The sequence below is a fragment of the Lycorma delicatula genome, chromosome 8 (genome assembly GCF_047948215.1).
Source record: "Lycorma delicatula isolate Av1 chromosome 8, ASM4794821v1, whole genome shotgun sequence".
NCBI lineage: Eukaryota > Metazoa > Arthropoda > Insecta > Hemiptera > Fulgoridae > Lycorma > Lycorma delicatula.
This window is the reverse complement of record NC_134462.1, coordinates 21,606,577-21,627,570: the sequence shown is the minus strand read 5'-3', so window position 1 is coordinate 21,627,570 and position 20,994 is coordinate 21,606,577. Positions and strand designations below refer to the sequence as shown.

At 25.0% G+C, this 20,994-nt stretch overlaps 3 protein-coding genes across 4 annotated transcripts in view; 1 reads left to right on the top strand and 2 right to left on the bottom strand.

Moving 5' to 3' along the window:
* Nucleotides 1-3,483, bottom strand: part of Hsdl2 (Hydroxysteroid dehydrogenase like 2) — a 41,934-nt gene extending 38,451 nt beyond the window's left edge. For both annotated transcript variants that reach the window (XM_075372624.1, XM_075372623.1), the window contains exons 1-3: nt 3,342-3,483; nt 2,337-2,500; nt 772-985 (exon numbers count right to left, since the gene is read on the bottom strand). In XM_075372624.1, the coding sequence (XP_075228739.1) occupies nt 772-985; nt 2,337-2,500; nt 3,342-3,355 (392 nt within the window). In that variant the 5' untranslated portion in view covers nt 3,356-3,483. The remainder of the gene's footprint in view (nt 1-771; nt 986-2,336; nt 2,501-3,341) is intronic.
* A 412-nt stretch (nt 3,484-3,895) lies between these two features.
* On the top strand, nt 3,896-20,400 carry Lamtor5 (Late endosomal/lysosomal adaptor, MAPK and MTOR activator 5). The gene is made up of 4 exons (XM_075373736.1): nt 3,896-4,124; nt 4,988-5,049; nt 9,545-9,659; nt 20,178-20,400. The coding sequence occupies exons 1-4, from the start codon at nt 4,090-4,092 to the stop codon at nt 20,242-20,244; spliced, it is 279 nt and encodes a 92-aa protein (XP_075229851.1). The 5' UTR covers nt 3,896-4,089; the 3' UTR covers nt 20,245-20,400.
* LOC142329288 (man(5)GlcNAc(2)-PP-dolichol translocation protein RFT1) overlaps nt 17,872-20,994 on the bottom strand; it is a 35,475-nt gene continuing 32,352 nt past the window's right edge. The window contains exon 9 of the mRNA XM_075373734.1: nt 17,872-20,555. Within this exon, the coding sequence (XP_075229849.1) occupies nt 20,400-20,555 (156 nt within the window). The 3' untranslated portion in view covers nt 17,872-20,399. The remainder of the gene's footprint in view (nt 20,556-20,994) is intronic.

The following is a 20,994-nucleotide window of genomic DNA, read 5'->3' as shown; positions in this document are numbered from 1 at the left end:
TGAGATATAAATTTTTATATAAAAATAACAAAATGGCAGATAGAGGAAGAACAAAGGAGAAACTGTCATTTTTCCTAAGGATATATTTTGTTTAGTTTTACAAGTAGAATCTGAAAAAATATAGCCAGCACACCATTTTAAAAAAAACACACACACACACACAACATATATATTTAAATTTTATTAAATAAACCACCTACCTAATACAGAATATTGAAATAGGACATATGCTGAAAGTAATTTCATAAAAAATTAAGGTAAGATATGTCTTACCTCAATATTCTGCATTAGTTGGATTATTTAATAAAATTTAAATATAATTTAACAGTGCAGAGGAATAATATGAATCTTAAAAAGATTAATTTCAGTAAAATAATACATTTTATATATATATATATATATATATATATATATATATATATTATTATTATTATTATTATTATTATTATTATTATTATCAATAATAAATAAAATAAAACTATCACTTGCTGCTTATTCTTTTTATAAAATCATATTTTCACATTTTTTAACAATCTGACTAATAAGAGGGTAACGTCCTTATTTTTTTACTTAAATTTTTAATAAATATGATGAAGCAATGTGCACTGCGAAAGTGCTAATGTGAACTTTTAAGAAGAAAAAGCAATAAGTGATATTTTTATTTTATTTAGTATTGATAGTAATTACACACTGCTAGAATATATATATATATTTAAAAAAAATCTAGTACAAACATTTTTATATATATATAAAAAGTAGTAATAATCTTACACAAGAAATGTTCCTCTTGTATTAATATTATGCATTAAATCATATCGTTTCATATCAGTTTCTAATGTACCAGTTAAATTAATAGCACTAGCATTGTTAACTACAATATCGATTCCGCCAAATTTTTTCACTGCATTTTCAACTGCAGCTGTAACCTGGCTTTCTTCACGTACATCAACAACACAAGGTAAAGCTTTGCCACCAGCATCTTCAACTATAAAAAAGATATTAAATCATCATCAGCCATATATTTAATAGTAGATAAAACCTTCTTTTTTTCTTTTTTTTACAATTATTCTAAAAAACATATACAAAGTTTTACAATTTCTTTTTGAGGTTTTTTTATGAATACTCTATCTTTCAAGATGGCCCTATTAATATTATAAATGTATGTTATCAAACATTTAATTATTTCCCTTGAGGAGATTGGCACATAACTTCAGAACAATAAATGAAAAGGTTTGTTGATACTGGTTTCTATAATCTATCAACTTCCACGCTATTCTCCAAGTTTTCTTTTTTACACATAAGTTTTAGAGTCTAAAAACGAATAAAACAACAAAGAAATTTAAACTATATGATTTTAGATATTCAAAATGAGATATCGATTTAAATTCATAAGCAACTAGTTAAGTTAGTTGTCTTGTATGATGTTAAGGCAATGAATGAAATAAATGGAAATAATATGAAATGTTTTCAAACAATAGAATGAATTTATTTGAAGAGTATTTCAGGTGACTTTTAAAATCAGCTTTATCCATGACAATCAACAACAAAAATTATTTAAAACTACAAACTTTTGAAACAATAAACTGAATCAAACTACTTGTTTAGTTTTTAAAATAAACAGTTTGATGAACCGAACCAGTTGACTGATGTATTATACAGTAAATCTAAGTTTCTTAATTCTGAAACACAAAGAAATTAATAAATAAATAATTTATGATATATAAAATTAAGCAAGGTCCACAAAACTATATAAACTAATATGAGTGAGAGATTATTGTTAATAGATTGAAGCAATTAATTCTGTGAATATATAATTATTTTTAAGCTTACTCACAATTCACTTAAAAGTTGACCAATATGAATATGGAATTTTTTAGCACAACAGAAGCAAATATCACAAAGACATTTCTACTTTAAATAAATTGATTATTCTGATAGGTACTTAATAATGAATGCATTACATAGATAACATCAGAAATGTACAGACTTGCTACTTCATACATAAAAAAAAGTAACTCCCCAACATCTGCTTGGATGAATCAAACAGAATCATGATAAATCCTAGTTCAGAGCAGAATCAAAGAATACACATTTAATTATAAAATAAAAAACTGATGTTATTAAAGTCCATATTAATTATTTAAAATACCAACACATGAAATAATAATGAGGTAAGTACATGAAAATACTAAACATAAAAAATATCTTAATATTACTGTTAGTTTTTAAATCCTAAACAACGTCTGTAAAAATTATGCAGTTTTATTAAAGTCAGTAAATAAATAAAAAGAGGCTTTGAGAGGTGAAAAAGAATTAAAACCTGATATTTTATTTACTTTCTTTAGCAGCAGTGTAAATAGTTCCTGGAAGTTTTGGATGAGGTTCAGCAGTTTTAGCAGCAATTACAATATTTGCACCATCTTGTGCAGCTTTTAATGCAATAGCCTTTCCAATACCACGGCTTGCTCCAGTTATAAATATTGTACGACCAGCAAGCTTCCTAAAGTGATAAATAAACAAGATATAAAGGCAATTAAAAAGACATACTACCTATTATCAAACAAAATTAGTAACAAAGCAAATAAATATATATCATCACTACATACTTACTTTAAAATTAAGTTCATAGAAGATTCTTTTTATTAGACACATTAGGATTTTATTATGAAAGTACTCCATGCTTAGTCTTCCTCTTACTGAAATTTAATTTTCATACGAGGACACATCCTAAAAGAATATTTTTTATCTTACAAATAAAAATATTATCTGTTGTTTATAATACATATCTTTCTCAAATAAATTAAAAAAGAAATATATCTATATCAGAAGAAATAATTAATATAACTTCCAAAACAACAGAATTATAACATGCAAACAAAATCATAAACTTTTTCCAAGTTTTAGATATTAAGTATGGTTGTGAAAACAAAAATATATACTTCACTGTGTAAATAAGTATAAGTGTTCATTTATTAAACACTCTGCAAGCAGAATTATACAATAAAGTAACACTGGAAGAAACGACATTAAAATATCAAGTAAAAATTACACAACTTTTAACTTTTACTTAGATCAATCTTCTAATAACTTCAGATTACATACATAACAAATAAAAATTCTATTTTAGTTAATTATGGATGCAATTTCAGCTCCACATTGTCACTTATTTCACCGTAATAAATGACTTTGAAAATACGATGGAAAAAATCAAATGATAATAATACTGTAATTTGTTAAAACACTATTTTAGCTTTAGTATAACCTAAATTAACACTTATAATTTTAATTTGAAAGAAAATTCATAATTAATTCTATTTTTAAGAATTTATAAAGCGCTTTACCCTGAATTAATCATTATCGTATATTAATTAATTGAACTCAATTATGACTGAATGACTTTTAAAACTGAATATAAACTCCCTAATTGACATTCCAAAGTCTACGCCAACTTTACAACTATTCATTACTGTTAGAATAATATGACCTATATTTTGTTCTATGAATAAATTCCCTTATTCGATTAGAAGTTATTGCTATCTATTATTATCTCATTAAACTAACACTTCCAGTTGATATAATAGATAGCAGCACAACACGAATGTGTAGTAATGGAGATTCTTTCTACACAGTAACCGAAAAATTGGAAATACAAAATTTCCTCTATAACTTGTTACATTTAAACTTAATTCATTGTTAATTTCATAGGGAGATTTTTTTCTTATAATATATAGCTCTATTTTAATGATTTTTCGCGACAAGAGTAGGATCTATTAGAATATTTCCATCTCTGCTGAGAAAAAACCTTTTATTTTCTTTGTTTTTTATCGTATTCAAATTATACCATAATTTTAACCTTTTAAACTATAGAGTTACATAGTGAATTGACCATGATACGATTGCATTCAACGCACTCTTAAGGTTGAACGTAACAAAAATATAAGCTTCGTTATCTTCCCTATAGAACTATCCTTTCCGTGAAACAAAGTTTGATCATCTGTTTATTTGAAGCCACTGTCAGATTGTAAACTTTGTTTAAGTTTCAATATTTATTATAAAGTTTGTTCTTTTACGAAAACAATATTTTACAAAATGGAAAAAAGTTTGGAATCTTGTTTGCATGAAATGTGAGTTGTAGAAATATTTTATGTATATTTGTTTATTATAAGGTTATGTCTATTTATTTTGCAGGGTATAACCTCAACTTTATTAGTCATCCAGTATACTGAATAATACATGTATACCTGTGTTTTTGCTTATCAAAATATAGTTTACCTGTTGGTTCCAAACTGTTATATATGAGATCATTTGTACTCTTCTGGTAAATGTGCTAGAGTAGCAGCTCCAAATTCATGACTACCAGACTGCTCTTACTTTCTCTTCATAAAATAAGCCTGAAACTGATTTAATGTATATATATTTTATACATGTACAAAGAAACATTACTTATGAGATATACATTTTTGTTTAAGTTGTTGGTAGTGGTAGTTTTTGCTTGTTGGATTATTATATTTTATGGTATGGTTCTTGAATTAGATGAGGAATGATTTTAATGACATAAAAAGTAAGTTAGTTATAGTTAGTAAATTAGATATATATATATATTTCTTTATATGAAGTAATTATTGTTATATGGTTTTATTCTAATGGAGAACCATTGGTTTAGTTACAATTATGGAGGTTTACAGTTTCAGTTTTATTATAAGTTGCTTAAATGTATTTATTTACCTATAACCTTACCAGTGTTATAAAGGAAATTATTTTTTTACATACCATCAAAAAAACAACTGAATTACCCACGATTTCATTTTCATTTATAAAACCGAGGCCAAAGTTGTGTATTAATTGGCAAAACATGAAATAATTGTATTTTACATAGTGTTAGATAGAACTTGAATGCTTTAATTATTGTTTTCCATTTTTTTTAAATATGTTAGCATTAAATACTTAATGAAATAATTTCTAATATTATGTTTTTTTTTATTTTTAGACAAAACAGTGATGATGTAACAGGTTGTCTTGTTGCTGATAAACATGGACTTTGTCTTACTGGTAAGTGTAGTGGTAACTGAAAAACCTATGATTTATTTAACATTTTTTTTTTACTAAGATTTCTTTAATCACTAAACAATAATTGCCACTACGAGCAGTGGGAATACTATCATTAATTTTATTAAGTGATTTTTAATTTGTCTTATGCAATCATTTCATATTTTGGCTTTTTTGACATACATTGACAGACTTTTGTTACTGTCAGTGTTTTTTTTTTGTTTTTTGTTTGTGGGCGAAAAACACCTGGGCGTTATCATCGCCCAGTAGTTATTAAAAGGGTAAAATAACTCCAAAATAATAAACCATACAAGGTGTAAACGTAATATTAATCATATAATAAAAATTTACTAAAACAAGCCAAGAAGGCAAAATAAAACCCAAAACTAATACCACAGACAAAGTTGATAAAATATAAAAGCTAAAATAATAGAATAAAGAAAGTATAAAAACTTACCTAACTCCTATGGGTTGTGCAAAAATTCCCTCCCCGGATAGTAAAATGTGTTGTGTGTTGTAAAATGTGTCAGCATGTTGATTGGTCATACTGAGTGATGTTTGGAAAATCATTGAGTTGATGCAATCATGGCCTTGTGAGCAACGCATAATCTGGTAAACACATTTGGGATGTATATAGACTACTTATTATTCTATACAGGGGACGATCCGGGACGTATTTCCTAAACTTCAGGTACTAATTCAGGACACCAAAATGAGCAAAAAAGTTAACTTAAGGACTTATTGACATAAGTCCTGTTTTGCTTTGTTTTCCTTCTTGACGCCATTTTGCAATTTTCAACAAAAAAAATTATTTTTCAGGAACGGATAAACCTACTTTAATTAAATTTGGAAAATATAAGATTACTGTCTTATTCTACAAAATAAAAAATTTTGAAAATTTCACCTTTAAACATTTCAAAATGGCAGCAATTTTAATTTTTTAATCTTCAATATCTTTGTAATTATTTGTTTGATCAAACTTTTACTTATTAAAAAATCTATTAAGCATTTTATTTTTAACAAAATGACACCTGATTTGTAAATATCCGTTGACAAACAAATTATTGCAGACAATTAACCTGGCAGTACACTTGCACACTGTAATGCAAGCTAATAATTTTTTTGGCTGTTTTTATTTCCTCCACTAAATGTAATAAAAATTATTAATAATAAATTAATAAAAATGATCACCATACATTACAGTGTGAAAGCATATTGCCTGGTTAATTGTCTGCAATAATTTGATTGTTTGTCAATAGATTTTTACAAATTGTTCAAAATAAAATGCTTCAATAAATTTTGCAATAAGTAAAATTTTGATCAAATAATTACAAAGATATTGAAGATTAAAAAAAATTAAGATAGCCGCCGTTTTCAAATTTTTGAAGGTGGCGTTTTCAAAATTTTTTTATTTTGTAGAATAAGACACTAGTCTTAGATTTGCCAAATTTAATTAAAGTAGGTTTACACATTTCTGAGAAATAATTTTTTTTTGAAAATCACAAAATAATGTCCAGAAGGAAAACAAAGCAAAATAGAACTTGTCAGTATGAATGTTTTTGCTCATTTTGGTGTCCGGAATCATAAGTACATGAAAGTTCAGGGAATACATCCTGGAACACTCCATATACCACTGACTTTATTGGGAGCCCATAAAGATACATTCTGTTACTGAAAGAATTTTTTTTTCTAAGTGATAAAATTTGTAAAAATATAAATTAACTGAAGTTGTGTTTCATTGTCATGAAGAAGGAAATCATTTATTTGTAAAAATAACCAAAACCTACGTATACTTTATGCTGTTGTAATGAATGAGGTACCTACTGCTGGATGCAGCATGTAAGATATTATTTCTATACTTCAGTATTATTGTAAACCTACTGATTAATTTTAATTTGACAAAAAATGTTTTTCTTAAAACTCTTACCAAGGATAAACCTTGACAGTTTAACTCTCTCCTTGAGATAAGTATAGTTTTTTCAAAAAAACTACTTTTGAAAAATATTAACCAAATGTTATTTTGAATGTAAATTTATATATTTGAAGGACTTTGGTAATCTTTATGTTAAGAACCCACTCCTAAAGTATATCTAAATTTTAAGATGCTTATGAGCTGATTATTATTTTGTACAAGTTGAATTAATATTTTGATTTAATTCTGTTCATTTGTTAATCATCAAATGGTATTGAATATAGTTGGATAAAATATATTTTGTAAGCATGATATTTCAAAATGAATAATATCAATATTTTAGTGCCGATTGCAAATAATATTATTTATTTAATTAAATTTATTTTTTATTTTATCAAGTAAAAAATATTATGAGTACGTATATTCCTGTCCGATGTATATTACCTATTGGACTTCCTAAAAAAATTGGAGATTTCAAGGTAACAAAAATGAACTGTAAGATTGTTGGTTGGCACTCCTTAAGTATGAATCATATAGACCAATATTTAGAAAATTAAATTAAAATATTTTATATTTATAAATGTGCAATCTTTGCTTAAAAGAATAGTTGATTGTTAAAAAATAACACAATATCTACCTCTACCTCAGCAGATGAACAGAGCTGGTTTCATGTAATTCAACATACTTCAACTTGCATGAAAAGACCTTATTATGCCTCTGTTGCTATTTTTAATAAATTACTGAACCATTAAAAAACTTTCCAGTAGTTTATTTAAAAGACAATTAAAATATTTTGTTTTATATAAGCAGTATTAACTCAAGATGAATTTTAAATAATATTAATTAAACAATTTTTTTTTTAATTTGTATTTTCTGAATACTGTTCAATTTATCCATAAATATGTGCTTGAATAATTTTATTAACACCTGAATTGTGGATATTTTTTTAGTTATTTTTGTAATACCAGTATAATGTATCTTTATATATTTACCTTAACATTATTTCATCATCATCTGGTGTTCTGCCTTACAGTCACCGGCTCCACCTGACTCTATTCATTTAAGTTACCTGACTCCATTCATTTCTGTCCTAAGCCTTCTCCTTCATCATGACCTTGTGTTTTCCATTCTTCACCAAATTTATTAAATTCACTTCTTCCTTGCTTCCTTTCTCCTTCTAATACAGTTTTCATGATTCCATTTCCTCGAACCATATGGCCTAACTGATTTCCTTTTCTTTTATGAGCTTCCTTGATAGTGCTATTTCTTCTTTAATCCTATTCATTACTTCCTCGTTCCTCACTTTATCCATCCCATCTTACTTTCTCCAAACTCGCATCTCAATCCAGTTCCTCTACCTCTTCCTCATCATCCATCCTTCATTTCTATACTAGACACTCCACACATAGCATCTGGTAAACCTCTTCCTTAATTCTAATTTCAGACTTTTTCTACATAGTAATTCCCTCTTCTTACTGAATACTGCTTCCTTTGCCATCACTATCCTTCCTTTTGTTTCCATTGTGCTCTTCCAGTTCTCTGTTACAGAAGTATGCATATCTGTAATTTTTTACTTTTTCTATTTTGTCCTTACCGCTAAATTCTCTTTGTTGTTAACTTGCATTAATTTACTTTTTCCTGTATTTATTTTCATTCCTTCTTCCAGGGCTGTTAATAATCTTTGAAGTTTGTCTGTACCAACAGCTAGAATTACAATATCATCAGCAAATTTATGGGTTCTATTTTTTATCCTCCTATACTTATTCTTTCTTCTAATGTATCCCTTTCATATTTTTCAATATAAATATAAAACAGTGTCGGTGAAAGGCAGCTTCTTGATTAACATCTCGACTTAGATCCATTCAGTCAGTCATATTCTTATTCTTTTTTCATTGCTACTATTTGACTTGCGTATAATTCTCAAATTAACCTAACAGTATTTCATATGTTTATATTTAAATAATTAATTTGGATTTTTAATTACATTTACGTTTTACATTTCTGATGTGATGTATATAATGGTATTTGCTTCTATAGTATCAAAAAACCTCTGTATTCATTGGTCAAGTTTTAAGTGAATATAATAATAATCTTTTACTTTTATTAGTACTATGTAATTTTCAAGTCCTTGCTCACTTTTATAAATCATAAATTTTGATAATATAAATGTATGAAATTTCTGCTAACTATATTGAATGTAAAATAAGTATAATGATATTAAATATAAGTATATTGATACTAAATAAGTATATTGATATTAAATATAATAATTTGTTAGGCTTTATTAATATATTTATGAAAATAATTTTATTTTCTATAAAATAGAATATTTCTATAGCTATTTTGTTCTGTACATGCACATTATTTTTGTAATTAATGTATTTAAGTATTTGTTTTACAGTTTTAGATGGTGCAGCTTTTTTTTTAATCCACAACTTAGTGTTTCTTTAAGAACATTACATAATAACATTTGCTCTTGAATAAAGTATAAATTTGTATTTAATATAACTTAGTTAAATCAAAACTGTAATTACTGTATTAAGAAAAAAAAGTTTAGTTTTTGACATTACTTTTTTTATTCCACAGCTATGGGGAATGCTAAACCTGAAAATACCGGTATCATATCTGCATTTGCCAAACAAGCTGCCAAATTGGAACCAACAGCTGATATGCCAGTTATACTTCTTGAAAGTGATAACAGGTGATTTTTTAATTTACATTTTAATACCTTCATTTACATACTTGCTGATCAATTTCTCACACAGAGTATATATATTTTATTAAAACCATCAACTTTCAGATATTTCTTAAAGATTTTGAAAATTAGTTTTCTTTATTTTATTTTATTTTACTGTAATTTTAATTTCTTTCTCAATTTTATAGTTCTTAGTAAAAAAAAAATGTTTCTTCCTTAAAAAAAGGGTAAAATATAAAATATTACAATTTTATAGTAAAAAAAAAAATTACTAAACCTTTTTCCTTCATTAATTTAAAATTAAAAATAAATAATACTTACAATATTCAAGAACAAATAACAATAAATTATTCCAACAATTAACTAGCTCCCAGAAAAAGTACAATATGAATCACTAAAAGAAAGGAAAACAGAATAAAATCAGAGATCCAAATCAATATCCTTTACTATGTAGTAGTACAGTGTAAATGAGCTTTTTAGAAAAGTTTGACAACCACTTACCCATAGGCTAGCCAGGGAAAGAACTAACCTTCTTTCTATGACTTTTCTCTTTTTAGCAGTTAAATGAAAAGAATTAATTCTTTGTGCTAAAAATCTCTAAAAAAAATTTAGATTAGTGATAACTTCTTTAAGATATTTATCAATTTAAAATGATAAAAACAGAGCCTTGACTCGCTCTTCTACGCTGTATAGTTTCGAAAATAAAATGCGTTTTATAAACTGAATAACAACTCACAAACTGTTGAAGGTACAGATCTGAAATTTAAGGGGTGATAAATTAGTAAGATTGGTCACCTTGTGTAAAACTGTGGGCAAGATTAGTGCAGTAGTTATTTAATGTCATGAATCTTCTGTTCCTATAACAAAAACATGAAAAAATGATAAAAAAAATTAACATCATAAAACGCAGAATAAAATTATGTAAATTTTTATGCGACTTGTTTTGAAACCGGCTAGATATTTGTTTTTTAAGGCTTCAAATTTGAGTCATAATTTCTACAGCTCACAGTAGTTATCCAATCTGATTTTGCTTAGTCTTTCCTCTCAAGTCTCGCACATCGGTATTAATAACAGTGTACATGGTCATACCACAAAGGCAAATGTTTACAGATTCTAATTTAAGGCTGTTTTTCAAATAGCTCAGTATATTTTTAAGAATTATATGAAAAAATTTCTGTTGATTAGTTTAATAACATGCGTTTATAAATAAAACAAATTTAAACTGGTTATTAATTCAAAAAAATAGAAAGTTATGTTTACACTCTTACATGAAAGATATTAGTTTTTAAATTTACTAGTAGTAAATGGTGTTCACAAACAAGTAAAACTTTGAATTAAATTAACTGTATTATTGAAAATTGTGTTAATTGATATGACATAACAGTTGTAGGGGACCTGACATGAGTCACTTTCAATGTAATTTTTATGCTTAACATTACTCTTTCTGATGTACTCCAAATAGATGCTGACAGTACATGAAATAAATTAACTGTTATCCAATGACTTACCAATCACAGCCACTTAGCTATTTATAAAAAAAAAAACAGTATATTTGCATGATTCAAGCTGTTGCTTACTTATTTTTAACGTTGTATTTTAAAGTGTATGTCTCAGTAAACATTTTATATACATATATCTCACCTCTCCATTCTTCAATCCATGTTAATGCTCATAATCTGTAATGATTTTGTTGATAACATTGTCTGTCTGATTTCCCGTGGAAAACAATATTTTGATAGTTACTTTATAAATACTGTTCAATTAAAAAATTGAAATAATTTTATTAGTATAATATTTTTACCAAATTATTACAGTTGGGATAAACCTTCTCTAAAATATGTAAAAAAAGAAATAATTTATATGCCAGTGACAGGCTCTTTTATAAATTATGTTTGACAGAATTATTATCAATATAAACATTAATTGTACCATTCAGTTGTAGAGTGAATTTGCATCTGTTTGTTTGAATTCTATAGAATTACTATTTAGGTGGAATTTAGCTGCAACTGAAAATACCTCATTCAATAGCGTAAAAATTATCTTTTCATGTATTACAATAATAATAATTTAGTGTCAGCACGACAAAATATTTTTAAAAATAAATTTAAAAAATTATTAATGATATTGTAAATTAAGTGAAAATTGTACAAAGGTTGTTAAGTAATTAGAGATAAATAGCACTGAGTACAGCAACAATGATCAAGTCAAGAATGTGGTACAAGAATCACTCAGACTACTCAGGTGAACAATTCTTTACTACTGGAATAAGAAAACTCACAGAAAGTTGGGACAAGATGGGCTCAATGTAGGCACAGGGATTACATTGAAAAGTAATGTAAGTTTCATTGTCTTTAAATAAATAATATTTTTCCATAGTCGTCTGTTTATTATTGAGTGACCCTCATAATTTCAGAGGATCTTTTTGAAGCTAATTATGCTGAACATATTATTATCATAAGTGGCATTACTGAGGGAGTGTTGTTAACTTTGCCTGTCTTAAAATTATTAGCATATTCATTTACTATATAGTTAAATAATGATTATTTGACTAAGAAAGATGTCTTGAATACTTTGAAACAACACTGAAGGTGTTACGTAACTAAACCTGCAAAGATTTTCTGAAGCATAATTTTTTAATATATATTGAAAATGATTTTTTAATCAAATTGTCAAGAAAATTACCAGAAAGAAAATGACAACATACAACTAAATTACTATTTTATTTTGGTTTTAAAAAAATACAGATGAAATAATTAAAATTATTTACAACATACATTAATTAATATTATAATGTTGAAAGTAAAAGATCAGTGGAAAAAACTTCACAGCCTATCTTCTTACAAAATTACTAATCTTTACTAATATTATAACTTTATATTAGAATACATAATTTATTAAATATAAACATTAACAACAATAAACATATAAATATTTTTTTTTTTATAATGGATATAACTTAATTTTTAAAAGTAATATATGGAAAAATATGGTCAACAGAAAGGATTAGGCAAAATTTTAAAACATGGAACATTAATAAATGTATAACATTTGCTAAATTAGTTTATATAAAGGAGTAGAGATGTTGTTTTATCCAGTAAATCTGTCACTAGTTAGCTTTTTATGCAATCTGAGAAAAAGAGACCCTGGACAATCAACAGCTATAGAAGGTAATATCAGGCACCAGTAGGAGGTAGCTGTTCTACCCCCTCCTAGAAGGTGCCAGAGTATCATGGTACAGCTGGAACCAGGGTGCAAACTGACCCAATTTAATCTGAGGGAGAAGGAATAAGTAATAAAGCACAAGTAAAGGGACAATCAACAAAAATTAGTTTCAGGCCAGAATGGCCTGACATGAAAATAATAATGAAATTTTATCTTAAATTAGTCATATCTTTCATTATAATAATAGTGTAAACACTTTGTTCTCAGGAGTAAACTTTTTAGAATAACCATTTTCAAACATATGTCTATGATAAAAAGTTGCAAATCAAATGAAATATTCTTGTTCAATGTACCTGATAATGGTAAAAAAAAAAGTATTATACTTACAGCGATTTCTAATTTACTAAATTAGTAATTCTAATTTAGTAAATTAGTTCTAATTTACTCAGTATTGTTAGGGTTGTTGACAATGCTATCAGTGGACTGCCTCTGATAACAAAAATAAATTAAAAGATTTTCTTTTAAAGAAATATTTCCTTGAAAATAATACTTATTAAAAAATTCTTCTAAAAACTCTGAATTTTCTGTATCCCATTCATTTATCATGACATTAAAAACATTTTGTGTGTTTATTTTTAAAATTAGTATGGAATTTAATCAATCTGTTCTTTATTTTGTAATTAATGCACAGATCAAGGTTTTACCATGATTTCTCCTGGTCCGTCTAGGCAGTTGCTGTAGTTCCTTTTTTTCCAGGGAGTAGTTAAATATCTACTCATTCTTGAGTGATCTATATAATATATTTTTACGTATAGATCAGATTAAAAGACTTACTTATTTATTACTTTACCTTATTTCATTATGATTTCATCCAGAAAATTAAATTTTATTCCACTTCATTCTCAAAAATAAATTCTATCCTTTTGTTTAAGATATAATTTTTAAGATTTTTACATAATTGTAATTAGATTACATAATTTAATTGTAATATGTACATGATATATTATCTTTGTTAAATATATTAATTTGTTTTTATTGGAAAACACAAAAGTATTTTCATAATGGTTGAAATTAATATCAGCTAATATTAAATGATTATTATGTGAATATGCAAGGACATCCATGATTCAATAATTATATATATATATATATACACACACACGATGATGGAACATATATTGCAGTGTGTTTCTGTAATGTACATTTCAATCACAAAAAAAAATAAAAGAAATAACTTTGTTTTTATTTTTACATTTAACTTTATACTTGCTATAAAGTTTTAAACCCAAACAATAGCTGTACTTAGAAAATTCCATTTTCCTATATAATAAATGTTATTTCAAAATAATACACAGCAAATAAAGTAGAGCCACAAATATTTAAAGATGAATCTTTAAATTAAGAGTAATATAATGCTGGTTTATACTAAAGAAAAATGTCTACAGTATTGTATGTCCGTATACATAAAAACATGTTTGTACTATTACAGATTAAATATAAAGTATGTACAATTTTAGTATCAAATAATTTATAATTTTATTTTCAAATCATATATAAAATTCTGAATGTTTTTTTTTCATTTCTCAAATATAAGATAACAATGAATCATATACTTTTGAGGCAGACTTTCTTTTACTTAGTAATCCTCTTATACTGAATGCAGTAAATTTTCAGTAATTTTAGTTTCTTTAATTACAAACCAAACTGGAAACTTCATTTAAAAAAAAATTGCTTAGTACCAATTTGTTTCTAATTATTTTTTATTTTCTTATTGGAGAAAAGTTTTAAAGCTACATATTTTCCCACAGGCAAAAAACAAGAATTAAGTACAGCTTCACTTTTAATCAGTTTGTAAAATGTGGTTTTCAAATAAAACTTAAGTCGTACATCAGATTATGCAAATTCAAATTATTGAAAACTGGATTTCCTACCTACTTCATTATTTTTTAATTAAAAACCTAACAAAAAGTTTCTATAGTTTAAAATACACTTACGATTTTAATCCACTCCGTTCATACAAATTCCGTAATTGTGCTTTGAGTTACAAATTTTCAAGGTATTTTTATTCAAAAACATCCTCTGACAATAGTTAAAGTCACATAATGCCCTTAAATGACATCTCTTTAAAAGATACCGTCTTACAGTCTCTTGATTTTGTATTATTTTTATAAATCTATGCAATTATAATTTAATTTTTATCTCATATTTATTTTTATTTTGTGATTTGTTACGTTCAAGTAATACTTCAAAGCAGTTTGTCTTGATCCGTTATGGATGTCATATAAAAAAAAATTACAAAATAGTCTTTGATGACAATCGATAATTTAAAGTTATATGAAAACATTTTTGTTAAAATGGAAAGTTTTTAATGATGTTAAATTAAGTGGCTTGTTTTTTAAATGTTTATGACAATATTATGAACTAAAAAATATATATTTAGATTTTAATTATAATATAGTATTTTCTTAAGATAAGTACATTATAATTAATCATATATAAATTATAGGTCTTATACTAGCTACCTCATTTTCATAATATAAATTTTCAAAATTATTTTCATGGTTTCAATATATCTTAAACATTCTGAGTTTACTATATAATAAATAAATACATTTTCAGTTGTTTTTCAATAAACAAAATAGATTTATATAACAATCCTCCACACACACATATATATATATATATATATATATATATATAGTATACATATTTTCAAATCTTGTAATTTTACATACTATTTTGCTGTTAATTATAAATACAAAATAAAAAGCGATTTACTTGAATTAAATATTTTAATAAATGAAAAACTATGTTTTTTTTTTGTAAACTTATGAATTTGTAATAGTTTTCTCAAGAAAAAAGTTATTGTTATAGATAGCTTTAATTTTAACATTAGAACATGCTCTAATGACATTTTATTTGTATTGGTTTCATAATTTTTTTTTTTGTTCATTGTTTAATGAACAAAAAAGCTTAAATACTTTTATTTTTGAATAAGATTTTCACACACATATAAATAAATCTAATAGGTCTATTTTATTTTCCGATTTTTATTGACGTCACAGCTTTGTTTGATTAATAAAAATGCTATGAAAGATAATAAGTAACACACAATTAATTTAATAACAGGTTATATGTACATTCAGTCTGAATATTACAGGTGTCATAGTAGTACAATAACAGGCCAAGTAAAACAACAGTAATACAATAATAGGCCAAGTTTGTTTTACTATATATGTTATTACACTGTCATTTATGTATAAATTATAAAAATAGATATTTATGCTGTATAAATTATTTAATTTATATATGCTACTTATTGTTAAATTTAGTGATACGACATTGTCTAAAATCTCTCTTGTATATATTTACTCTTATTTTATTAATTACAATATATACCCACACTACCATCACAAAAACATTTTATAAAGTGAAAAAATAGAATCTGCACCAATGAACCCAATTTACATTTACAAACTACAAACAAGCCATTTATCAACAAACACATTAATATTATCCTACCACCATATGGAACATTCAAGGTTTTTATTATGACTAAGCATTAATATAGCACTTCCTAAACTGGCCTGTAAATTTTTTGCACTTTTCATCTAATAATTGATTTATGAATTTTTTAGAAATAAAAGTCTTATTAAGTTAAAGTATTTTTAAAGAGTATTCATTGATATTTATTAATTCAAGTAAATATCTCTTGTAAATTTTTAGAATAAGTTTTTGGGAAAAGAACAGATAATGTATGAAAAATGTAGATATTTTAATTTTAAGTCATATTATTATTGAAAATAATTATAAATGTGCATTTACGAGTGCAATTTTAGTTTGTTGGTTATTTAATTAACAAAGAAATTGATAATTGTTCTGTAAATTGATTTTTTTCATTAGCTTTTTTTAATAATTTAATCGAAAGAAGGTAATTACGTAGTATAAATTTCTTTTTGAAAAAAATTAATTGAAATACATTAATTTAAAATAATTAAATTAAAAAACATATATTATTGACCATTATAAAAATACATATATAAATTTAAAAAAATTAAAAGGATGGAAATCTTTATAAAAGAAAATTAACGCAACGTGGCTAGCTTACCAACTGTACGGCTAGAGACTGGAATTCACATTCCCCAATTTTGACTTGCTCATCATGCATATTTTAACATTTTTGTTGAGTTTTAAAATTTCTGTATTAGTTACAGTAATTTTTTTTTATAAATACTTGAATATTTATACGAAAGATTACTTGACTTTCTCTTTGTAATATATTCAAAATTTAAACAGGGTAATTTTTTTTAATTTAATGAAGGAAATTTAATTAATATTTACTTCCTTGTATGAAGTAAAGGAAGTATTATGATAGCGAAAAATTTCAGATTTCAATGGAAATATACATTTTGACCATCCCTGAATCCATTTTGACTAGTTTCAGTGTGACATCTGTACATATATATGTATGTACGTAAGTATGTATGTATCTCGCATAACCCAAAAACGATTGGCTTAGGATGTTGAAATTTTGGATTTAGGACACTTGTAACATCTAGTTGTGCACCACCCCTTTTGATTGGAATCGACTGAACCAGAAGTGTCCAAAAAAGCCCAAAAACAAAAATTGGATTTTTTCTTAACTGCAAGTATAAGCCCTCATTGACAGCTTTTCAATGATATATTATAAGTGGTACTTATTTTCATTGGTTCCAGAGTTGTAGCCAAATGAAATTTTAATTAATGAAATATTTGGATCTTATAAGGGGGAAGGCACATCAGTTCCAATCAGACTTCATCCAATTAAAATTTTTTTTTTTTAAATTTTAATATATTGATTTATTATTAACCTAATTAATTATTAACCTCCGATTGTAAAAAAAAAGTACAATAAATCCAATAACAATAAAAAAAAATATCAGAAGCTATAATTAAAATTTTACGTACTTTTCATTTTAAAAAATGTGTGTATATAATTTAATAGGCATACAAAGAAGTCATGTGGTTTCCACATTAGATTTTTTGTTAAGTGATCAATTTAAATGAAATTAAATAATTTATTTTGAAAAATTTATTGAAAGGCCATATATACATAGCTCCAGACAAAGGTTTTACCTAATTGCACTGAATGTGTTAGTAATAAATTGTTATCCCAACAATGAAAATTTATCTAATATAATAACATCACATAAACGTCAACAAATATAATGTGAAAGAGAACAAATGCTATAATTGAATATGTTAAAGAAAAACCAAAAAATTAATGAAACCAAGAATTAAAATAACTCATCTACTTATCTTTATAGTCTTGGTTTTACAGCTAAAGCTTAACAAGTGAAATTAATCAACACCTTACAATCTCACAGATCTTGTGTACGCTTTATGTGTACAACTTAAAAGGAAACATAGCTTAAATATTAAACTACCAAAAAACCTGTTACACTGCATTGTTCAATACCTAATAATATTCCATTATGGTAATAAATATCTATTCCATAAATATTACAAAACGTTTCATGTATTCTTAATATGAAAGTCAGCTAATTTATTTTGTTGTTAATTGAATAATGTACTTATTAACTTAAAAGAGATCTAACATTGATTTTTTACGAACTTCATTGCAATTCATCTAAATAAAAATATATATTCAGATAGAATTATTAACATATATTTTTTTTAAATTAAGTAGATAGATATTAATTAAGGGTAAAAGTTCTAAAAATTGCTATTTTTACTACTAGTCTGCATAAAAAATGTTTCATAGTATGCCATGTATATAAAATGTCACACTTACAATTTGTTCAGATTAAAAGATCAGTACAGAATTTAACAGAGAATTTTATCAAACAAACATCTGAACCAGTTTACAAAATGGAATTAACTTGATTTAATCATACTTTATTTTATATCAAATTCAATATTTTTTGTACTTTCAGTAACAATGCATTATCAATATTGATTGTTATGATGGATTATTATCAATAATTTATTGAATTCATTAATTTATTTATTAAATTTATAATTATTAACTTTAATTTTCATTACACATTAATTTTGGTATCATTAAAAATGCAGTTTATTTTAACTTACTTTGAACTTCTCAGAAAGATGAATTTTTACATGAATTACCATAAATAATGTAACCACTTTCTTCAACAGATCACCAATAAGAGTCAGCTGAACCCTTTAAATAAACCAAGGTGATTCGGCTTTAAATTTACCAAGGTAAATTTTCAATAGATGCTGCCAATATCAACTAAAGATTTTGTTCAATAGAACTATCTCAAATTCCCATTTTTATTTGATAACAAAATCTGAATACATAATATTACATGCAACTGACTTTCCTTAATACTATAATCTAAGAAGTAAAAATGTCACATTATGTATTTAACATTTTTATTTTATTATATCTATATTAAAATTCTATTTATTAAAAAAAAAACTACAAAAGGAATATAGTGTTATTAATTAATGTTATTAAATATTAATACTTGCTTTATAAAACTATCAATTAAAATCTCACTTAAAATTATAACCTCAATAAAATATTTATTTTATAAATATGACTATTTAATGACAACATACGTATATATTAATTACAGTAGACTTCCCTTTAGTTGATCTCTTCTTTAAAAACAATAAACTGGGTAAACTGTATTCTTATAACTTGATGTTCTATTATAATTGAAATATTCAATGGAGTATTTTGTAAGTAAATCGTGTGAAGCAAGGAAAATAAGATGCCAATAATCATAAACATGTTTGATGATAAAGTACAAGTGATAATTTAAAAATATTTGGTGAATTTTCAATTGATTGGGATACAATATTCAGAGCTGATGTGTTAAAAAAAAAATTTGCTCAGTCATATAACAGTACTGAGACAGCAATCCGCTGGTACGAAAAAAAAAAACATTCTGTAAATGAGTGATTGTTGATTTTATATGTGTATAATTATAATAACATGTAATATCATGAATAAAAGTTTTATTATTAAAAATGGATCTTGTTTACATAACGAAAGCGTATGTATACATGTGTTTAAAAACAATGATGTGATAAAAATTTACGACTGCTTCTTCCTGCACTTTACCTTAGATAATCTTTCAAACTTATATGATATCTGCTGATTTTACCTTTATGAAAGTAATGGGATTTATTATACCATTACACATAATTTTTAAAGCTATAAAAAACATCATTATGGAATAATGATAGAAACATCATTATGGAATAACACTAATCCGGAATGGCTTTTCTTTAAATTTGTAAAAAGGAAGTCTCAATGTACTTTTTAATATAATATTAAGTAATAAAGAATGTGTTTGCTAATACTAAATTGTCATTTGTTTGTTTCAGAAAATGTCTAATAAAACAGACCGGAAACATAACAGGTGCTGTCTTCAAATGTTCTCAGCTGTCATGATTTATTTATTAATATTATCTACCCTGTTAATATACAAGTATAACTATTTTTTTATACAATATATATAATCATATCTGTAAATTTTTTTTTCTTCATACTGATGATTTTAATTTATATTTATACTTTTTTCTTTTAGTTATAGTAAAATACAATATTTAATTTTCTTTACTAACTAGAGAATGACGTCTAAATTTTTGTATACCTATTGTAAATAATTCTTTTTCTTCAAAAATCCAGACTGATACTACTGTAAAAAATGATATTGCCCCGATTACAAAATGTGTTGTTTTTGATTTATCATAAAAATACACCTGGAAAAAAACATTAATTACAGGTTTTTTTTTAAATTTTTAATAAGAATTGTTTGCCTTCAATCATTCAATTTTCATTGTAATAAATCATTCATAGCCAGTGAAAAACTAGGTGAATAACACTTAATATCAACAAAAAAAAATTTAAAATAATTTTTTTAAATAACTTTTTAGTGGTATTCGTAGGTTATTATATTTTAACAACTTTTCTCAAATAATTATTAGTTTCTGCAACTATTCGTTTAATACATTTTTTTTTCAGAATTCAAAAAATAACATAAAAATCATAAACATAAAAAATATCTCTGAATTAAATTTTATTTTTTAATTAATGGAAAGTAGTACTAAACTGAATAACAGCACAAAATACACAGTTTTTCACTTTCTTTGTTTAGTAGCAATCAATGGTCCTCATTCATTCTCAATTATTTTTAATATG